At 43.4% G+C, this 9,308-nt stretch overlaps 1 protein-coding gene across 1 annotated transcript in view; it reads right to left on the reverse strand.

Annotated features, from left to right (window-relative positions):
- The window catches only part of CPXM2 (carboxypeptidase X (M14 family), member 2), a 135,026-nt gene that overhangs the window by 111,078 nt on the left and 14,640 nt on the right, over nucleotides 1-9,308 (reverse strand). The window contains exon 2 of the mRNA XM_006867463.1: nucleotides 8,627-8,725. Within this exon, the coding sequence (XP_006867525.1) occupies nucleotides 8,627-8,725 (99 nt within the window). The remainder of the gene's footprint in view (nucleotides 1-8,626; nucleotides 8,726-9,308) is intronic.

Raw genomic sequence — 9,308 nt, forward strand, 5'->3', positions numbered from 1 at the left:
AAAAAAAAAAAAAAAAAAAGATGGAAGGAGTACATAAGTACCAAACGTAATTGGTTGACATTCAGCCATTTCAGGAGATAGCACATAATCAAGAAACAACGGCATTGAAGAGAGAGTCCAAGATGCATCAAAAACTTTAGTGGAAAACAAGACTCCAGGAACTGACAGAATGTCAATTGGAAGGTCTCAACAAACTGATGCAGCTCTGGGAGCACTCACTTGTTTATGCCAAGAAATATGGAAGACGGTCTACCTGGCCAACCAACTGGAAGAGATTCACATTTGTGCCAATTCCAAAAAAGGTCACCCTGCCAAATTCATAAATTATCAAATAATATCATTAATGTCACATGCAAGAAAAATTTTGCTGAAGAAAATTTAACAATGGTTACAGCAGCAGATTGACAGAGCGCTGCCAGAAATTCAAGCTGGAGGACATGGGACAAGGGATATTACTGCAGATAGCAGATGGATCTTTCTTGGCTGAAAGCAAAGAATACCAGAAAGATGTTGACTTGTGTTTTACTGACTATGCAAAGGTATTCGACTGTGTGGATTATAACAAACTATGGATAACGTTTTGAAGAATGGAAATTTGGGAACACTTCCATGCTCACACGGAACCTGAACAAGAGGCAGCTGTTCAAACAGAACAAGGGACTACTGCATGGTTTAAAATCAGGAAAGGTGTGTGTTAGGATTGCATCCTTCCGCCATACGTATTCAATTCGTATGCTGAGCAGACAATCTGAGAAGCTAAACTATATGACGAAGAATGGGGCACCAAGATTAGATGAAGGCTCATTAGCAACCTATAATGTGCAGATGGTACAACCTTGCTTGCTGAAAGGGAAAAGAACTTTAAAAAACACTTACTAATGAAGAGCAAACAATACCGACTTTAGAGTGGGTTACAACTTAATGAAAACAAAAATCCTCACAACAGGACCAACAAACAACATCATGATAAGGGAAGAAGACACTGAAGTTGCCAAAGATTTCATATTACTTGGGTCCCCAATCAATGCTCATGGAAGCAGCAGGCAAAAAATCCAAAAATGTTTTGTTTGAGCAGCTCTGTTGCAAAGATCTCTTTAAAGTGTTAGAGAGATGTCACTTTAAGGACTAAGTTGTGCCTGACCTGATCCATGGAATTTTCAATCACCTCACAAAATACAATTTAAAATTTCTAATGTTGTATACCAATATTGGATGGCAGGAAAAACTAATATTAGTGTATTAAGTAAGAACCAAAAGTTACAAAACAGAACTAGGTCAACTTTAGGGGGGCGGGGGAAGTGTGTTTGTGTGTGTGTGTATGTGTTATGTACACACATATGAGCTTCAAAAAGTTCATGTAAAAATTCAAGTATCTTTTCATTCCATTTTCCACACACTTTTTGAAGCTCCCTTGTGCCTGCAACTTCGTTCTTGAAGTCCACAAAGGGAGGTAGAAGATTGGAGGGGTCAATTCCAAAGTGTTGGCTGTGGCCATTCTGGAATATAAGATTAAGGATTTGTTTTTATTTTCTTCCTTGGGTTTTTCTAGATCTTCCAAAGTTTCTACAGTGTGTGTATACTGTTGTCAAAATCAAAATGTTTCATAAATCAGGAAATAAATCTATTTTAAAGCAATGTTTACTCCAGGTAATTTAAACTTCAATCTCTGAAAAAGTTAGAGCTATATATGACATGGCCAATCAGTATTCTGCTAAATCTACCGCAGGACTTACCAGGTCGAGCAGAAACGTTCTGGCCAGTATAGCTCAGAGGATGGGAAGGAGGTCTGACCTCACGAAAACAAACCCCGAAGAGTAATGAGAAGTATGCATGCCAGCCTCTGACCTCTGAACTCAAAGGCACACAGGAATTTATCCTCTGTAAACGGACCACCAAATTCCAAAAGCCGACCTACCACTGTCCAGTTAATTCTAATTCCGAGAGACCTTAAAGGACAGAGCAGAGTTGCCCCCTATAGCTCCCAAGGCTATAAATATTTTTTTTAGAATTCATACCACTTTATTGTCTCCAATGGTGGCCAGTCGGACAAGCCAAGGCTATAAATCTTGATTGAAGCAGGCTCCCGTGTAGTTCTTCCAAGGAACAGTTGGTAGGTATGAACTGCTGAGCTTGTTTGTTAGCAGCTAAACACTTTAACCTCTGTGCCACCCGGGATCCTTGAGAACCATGCTTGAGGTAAATCGGGAGATAAAAAAGAAAATGCCTTTGGGTGCTGTGCCACATCTGCTATGAGCTACCCCTAACCCCTTGTCTGGGAAACCTTTCTCCGCCAGGCAAGTCCTTGTGGCTCTGGTTGCAGACCTAGCATCCGGCAGCCCAGGCTGACCCCATGCTCACATGGTCTTAATAAGCACACTCAATTTACAGATGGACTGACTCCAGGCAGGGGTAGTGCCCAGGGCCCTAATCAAAACCAGTGAGACCCATCACAAAGCCACTGGAGGAACAAAATCTATCTCTCTGGCAGCTAAAGAAACACTCTAGAAGCTTCAGTTTTGAGACAAAGGAATAACCATTTCAGCACTTCTGAGATGGAGGTGAAACTGTCGAAAACAGCAAGGACTGGGAGCCCTGGGTTTTCTAGAACTCTCATTTCTCAAGCTTCCTGACCAAGATCCATCACAAAGGGGGTGCCTTTGTTCCTGTTTTGGCCCCCTGCCTCCCCACTCACTCCCCAAAGAGTGACAAGCACAGCTGTGGTCACCCAAAAAGTACCACCGTCAGAACCCTGACCTGTATTCCTAAGATATACCTCTACATACATCACTTTCCTGAGACCCTTGCCTTGTATCAGGGACAACCACAATTTCTTCTCCCTCCAACACTGTTGTTGACTCCTTGATCTTCTTTCTTTTCTTTTTTTGTACAGAAGAGCAACGCAAAGAGTTTTCATAGACCCAGATTCATTCTAAGGCATTCCATGACTGAGAGCCTTGACAACTGTCTTTTGAGACCAGAATCCAAGTTTGTTTAGACAGAACTTTAAGGGCAAAGTCAAAGGAATAATCCTGAGTGGGCCAGTGGCAGGAAAGAGGGCAAGTTCAGACTTCAGCAGATTCTGTGTGTGGTGTGTGTATGTGTATAGACACATGTATACCTGGACATGTGTGTGTACACATGTGTGTGTGTGTGTGTGTGTGTGTATGGAGAGAAACAGATCTTCAACATTTTCAGAAAACGGCTTCCAAAATTTTTAACCTCTACTTCTGGTAATTATAACAAAATATGCACACACAAAAAAAAAAAAATCCCAAAATCAGAAAGTTAAAAGGAAAGAACATGCCAGTGAAGAAAAATTCAAGCCTCAACCTGAAATATTTAAGGATTCCGTGAGCAAAACACTGAACGAGACAAAAAGCATCTAAAGAAAATGAGAGGAATAGACAGAATCACTGTACCAACAAGAAATGGTCAACATTCAACCACTTCAGAAGACAGCACAGGATAGGGTCTAAAGGAAGAAACCCAGACTGCACTGAACGCATCAGCGAAAACCAAGATTCCAGGAACTGAGGAGATACCAAATGAAAGGTTTCAACAAACTGATGCAGCGTGGGATATACTCACTCATCTATGCCAAGAAATTTGGAAGACAACTGCCTAGCTAACCAACTGGAAGAGATCCATATTTGTTCCCATTCCAAAGAAAGGTGACTCAAGAGAATGAGGAAATTACTGGATATTATCATTCATATCACACATAAGAATAATTTTGCTGAAGAAAAAAATTTAATGGCTGTAACAGTACATCAACAGGGAGCTGTCAGAAACTCAAGCTGGATTCAAATGAGGACATGGAGCAAGGGTATTATTGCTGACACCAGATGGATCTTGTTTAGCTGAAAGCAGAGAATACTTACGTGAAAATGTCTCTTTGTATTTTATTGACTCTGCAAAGGCATGTGGATCATAACAAACTAAAGATAACATTTTGAAGAATGGGAATTAGTTGTGTTCGAGTGGAACCTGTCCACGAAACAAGAGGCAGTTGTTCAAATAGAACAAGGGGACACTGCATGGTTTAAACCAAGAAAGGTGTGTGTCTCTGTTGTATTCATTCATCATATTTATTCAATCTGTATGCTGAGCAAATAATCAGAGAAGCTGGATTATATAAAGAAAAATGGGTATCAGGAATGGAAGAAGGCTCCTTAGCAACCTGTCATAGGCAGATGACACAACCTTTGTTTGCTGAAATGAAGAGGACTTGAAGCACTTGCAGATGAAGATCAAAGAATGCAGTCTTCAGTATGGATTACAACTCAATGTAAAGAAAACAAAATGTATCACAAATGAACCAATAAACAGCATCATAATAAACGGGGGAAAAGATTGAAGTTGTCAAGGATTTCATTTTACTTGGATTAGCAATCAACGTTCCGGGGCACAGCAGTCATGAAATCAAACAATGTACCCCAGTGGGCAAATCTGCTGCAAAAGATCCCTTTAAAGTACTAAGAAGCAAAGATGTCACTCTGAGGACTAAGGTGAGCCTGACTCAGGACAATAAATAAGAAACACAGAAGAATTGATGGATTTGAGTTACGGTGTTGGCAAAGAATATTGAAAGTACCATGGACTGCCAGAAGAACAAACAAATATGTTTTGGAACAAATAAAGTCAGAATGCTCCTTAGAAGCATAAGGCTTTGTCTCTCATGCTTTGGACATGTGATCAGGAGGGACCAGTCCCTGGAAAAGGACACCACGCGTGGCAAAGTAGAGAGTCAGCGAAAAAGAGGAAGAATCGCAATGAGAGGGATTGACACAATGGCCTCAGAATGAGCTTAAATTTAACAACAACTATGAGGCTGGCACAGGACCAGAGCAGTGTTTTCTTCTATTTCTGGAGTGGGTAAGACTTGTAACCAACTCAACAGCACCTACCAACAACAACTGTGGTAACGAAGAACAAAGGTAATCCAGACCAACCTTTCAGAAGAAGATACCAAAAAAGCATCTGGACAAGATAGTCATTAAAGCAATAAAGATTTAATAAGATCGTGAGAAATCACACGGACCACAAGGACCCAGAGGCGAGGCTCTAACTTGAAGTCCCTTCAGCACTGCAGCATTTGTGGTCTTAAGGAAACAGCTGATGGTTTATCAATCTCAAGTGCAAAGAAACGAAAAGTCCATGCCGTGAGGTCGACCCAAGGTGGGGAGTCTTGTGACCCATTTCACTCACACCCCAAAGATCCACATGCTCCAGTTGAACCAGCGTGGTACTATGTACTCAAGAATTATTGTGTTTCTTATGATTATTCATTTCAACCCAATGCACCCTCCTGATCTGCCAGGGTCCTCCCAGTGGGCAAAGACACAGACTGGCCTGTCCGTCTTAAGATGGGAAATGATGTCTGTTGGTTAGATGCTTGCAGAAGCACATTACAGGCGAACTGCTTTATGTAACAATTGCTGTTACTCATGCTGAGGATTTCTTTGATGGCAAGTTCTTTTAGGAACACAGACTCAGGCTGCTACTGTGTGCCTCTGGGAACACACAATTCCCTGTGTGACAATCAGCTCTGTCCACAGTTTATGGGCTCACGTGGCAGCTGAAAATGAGTCCTGCCTCTGTAAATGCGTATCTGTGAAACGTTCTGTTTAAGCAACCGCATTGCTAAGCAGGAAGTCTGCAATCCAAAAATCCGAGTTCAAGCTTCTGTTTGACTATTCACAAGCTTTGCAACCCTAGGCAAATCACCCGCGTTGCCAAATCTCATTGCCTTCTCCTATGAAACGTGGGTAACAGTGGTATTAATAACACTATGCACGGGACTCAGGTAGGCACCAGGAGATGCTAAATACTGGGCCTGGTACCTAGCAACTGCTGAGAGTGTGACTCATGTTGTTGTTGTTGTTTTGAGTTGATTTTCGACTCATACCAACCCACCCCAGGTGACAGAGAAGAATTGTCTCACAGGGTTATCTACGGTGTCAAGAAATCAAACGACGTATTGCATTAGGCAAATCTATTGTACAAGACCTTTTTAAAGCGGTGAAGAGCAAAGATGTCAGCTTGAGGACTAAGGTGGGCCTGACCCAAGCCATGGTATTTTCAATAACCTCATATGGATGCGAAAGCTGGACAGTGAATAAGGAAGATCGTAGAAGAATTGATGCATTTGAATGATGGTGTTGGAGGAGAATATTGAAAGTGCCATGGGCTGCCAAAAGAACCAACTGATCTGTGTTGAAAGAAGTGCAGCCAGAGTGCTCCTTGGAGGACAGGATGGCCAAACTTCACCTCTCATACTTCAGACATATTGTCAGGAGGGACCAGTTGCTGGAGAAGGATATCATGTTTGGTAAGGTGGAGGGTCAAAGAAAAAGAGGAAGACCCCCAGCAAGATGGACTGGCAAAGTGGCAGTATCAACGAGGTCAAGCGTGGCAACAATCGAGAGGTTGGCCCAGGACTGGGCAGTATTTCGTTCTGTTGTGTATAGGGTTGCTATGAGTCAGTGTGGACTCGATGGCACCTAACAACAACAACAACAACCACACAGAAGCAGGTCTCAGAATTGCTCTCCCTTGGAACCACTGGCAAGTTAAAACCACAACCTTTCAGTTAGGTGTCAAGCGTTTAACTGTTGTGTCACTAAGGTTCCTTGCTAAGTGCTTAATGGTGTTGTTGCTGTTGTTAAGGGCCTTCAAGTCAGTTCTGACTCATAGCAACCTTGTACAAGGTTTCTCAGACGCAGCTGGTGAGTCTGAACCACCAACCTTGTGATTCAAACCGACCTTGTGGTCCAGGGCTTCATCCCACAGAGCCACCCAAGTGCTTAATAAATGGTTATATTACTGAAGGATAAACAATGAACCACAAGGTCAGTTTGAACCACATGATCAGCAGTTCAAACTCACCTGCCACTCCACAGAAACCCTATACAGGGTTTCCTGTGAGTCAGAACTGACTCGATGACACTTAATGACACCATTACTAATATTAGCAGAAACATGATCCTAGACACCACAACTTTGAGTAATAGAGATTCAGTAACAGCAATGGTAATGTTGTTGTTGTTAAGTGCCATCAAGTTGGTTCCGACTCATGGCAACGCTATACAGGGTTTCCCAGGCTATAAGTCTTTGTGGGAACAGAAAGCCTCATCTTTCTCCCATGGAGAGACTGGTAGACTGAATCACTGACCTTGTGGTCTGCAGTCCAGTGCTTATCCTACAGAGCCACCATGCCCCCTGGTAATGGTGATAGTTAATGATATGTAGCTATAGTGATAGTTGTACAAAGTGGGCCTGAGTTTGTCCAGGAACTAGAAAAATGCCTTCAAGCATCCTCAGGCAACTAACTAACAACTGACTAGTATTTATTAATGAGCTCTGGTAGCGTAGTGGTTACGAATTGGGCTGCGAACTGCAAGGTCAGAAGTTCGAAACTACCAGCTGTTCTGCAGGAGAAAGATGAGGCTTTCTATTCCCATAAAGATTTACAGCCTCAGAAACCTGTACAGGGTCGCTATGAGTTGGAACTGACTCCATGACACATAACAACAACAACAATTTATTAAAGAGTCTTGGTGTGGTGGGTAAACACTGGACTGCTAACCAGCAGTTCAAACCTACTCATCAGAATCCCTATACATTGTTGCTCTAAGTCAGAACTGACTCAATAGCTCTTAACAAAAACAGTAGAGGCAAGGTTTGGAGTCCTGGCATGGCACTGTAGAATAAGCATTGGACTGCTAACCATAAGGTTTAGGGTTTGAGTCCACTAGCAGCTTCTTGGAACTTCTATAAAGGGTAGCTGTCAGTACGAACTGACTCAATGGCACTTAGTAACAACAAGAACAGAGGTAAGGTTTGGCGTCTTGGTGTGGTGCTGTAGGATAAGCACTGGACTGCTAACGTAACAACAACAAAATTAATAATAGAAGCCTTGTTGGCATGGTGGTTTAAGAGCTTGACTGCTAACCAAAAGGTTGGTGGTTTGCACCCCCCAGCCCCCTGACTGTGGCTGTCTGCTTCCATAAAAGGAAGTCTTGGAAACCCTGTGGCGCAGTTCGAGTCTGTCTTACAGGGTCACTGTGAGTCAGAATCGACTCGACAGCAGTGGGTCACGGGGGTTTGTTGTTTTTATTTTATTACATTACCATGAGCCAGCGGGCCTACTGTTTGTTACATGCTCTGGACATAAAGGCCTTGACCCCTACCCCAGAAGCCCCTAGGTCTAGATGACCATTACTGTGGATTCCAACTCACAGCAACCCAATGAAACCACATAGAACTGCTCTGAGGGCTTTTCAGATCGTAATTCTTTATTGGGGCAGACGGCTTCAGCGCTCTCCTTTGAAGCAGCTGCTTGGTTTGAACTGCCGACCCTTCAGTTCGATGTTTAATGCTTAACCCACTGCACTACTAGATAACAAATCCACACCCAAAGCTGAGGGAAGAGAAGAGCCACTAAAAAAAGGAAGCAGTGTCCTATTTAGGGAGCAGGACGTGGGTGGGAAGGCTCAACCACATGGAGGGTGGGGATCTGGTCTCACGTGGCAACCCCAGGCAGCCCCTCAAGCAGGAAGGGCATAGTCAGGTGGCTGGGCCAGGGCTTGTGTCTCCCGCCTCCCTGACAGGTGAACCCACTCACTCTCTCTGACGTCTTCCTGGGCCACATGGGCGCTCTGACCATCACTGGCAGCCTTCTCAAAGCTCCTGGTCCTTGCACCTTTTCTGTTGCTGTTTTGTCCTGCAAAGAAAGAGAGACTGCTTTATGCCCATGTGCATCACTGGTGGGAACTCCTTCATCTCCCCTCTGAAAGTCAGCAGTCCCCACCCTTGGCCTCCCAAAGGAAACACCACCAAAACATTCACACCACACCCCCGGCTGTCAAGTCGCTTCTGACTCGTGGTAACCTCATGACACGTAGAGTACAACTGTGCACCACGGCATGCTGTTGGCCGTAATCTTCACACAACCTTGTTTGCAGAAAGCGATGAGGACTTGAAGTGCTTACTGATGAAAATCAAAAACTACAGTCTTTAGTATGGATTACACCTCAACCTAAAGGAAATGAAGATCCTCACAACTGGACGAACAAACAACATTATAAAAACAGAGGGAAAACTGAAGCTGTCAAGGATTTAGTTTTACTTGGATTCACAATCAAAGCTCATGGAAGCAGCAGTCAAGAAATCCACAACAGACTCCTGTGAATCCGGGTGGAGACCTGGATGGCCAGCAGAGACTCCTGGGCCCAGAGGAAATGACATGGCCACAGAGGACTAGAGCGGGGTGTGAAGCATTCAGCTGATATGAAGTGAGGGGAGAT

The sequence above is a fragment of the Chrysochloris asiatica genome, unplaced genomic scaffold (genome assembly GCF_000296735.1).
Source record: "Chrysochloris asiatica unplaced genomic scaffold, ChrAsi1.0 scaffold00105, whole genome shotgun sequence".
NCBI lineage: Eukaryota > Metazoa > Chordata > Mammalia > Afrosoricida > Chrysochloridae > Chrysochloris > Chrysochloris asiatica.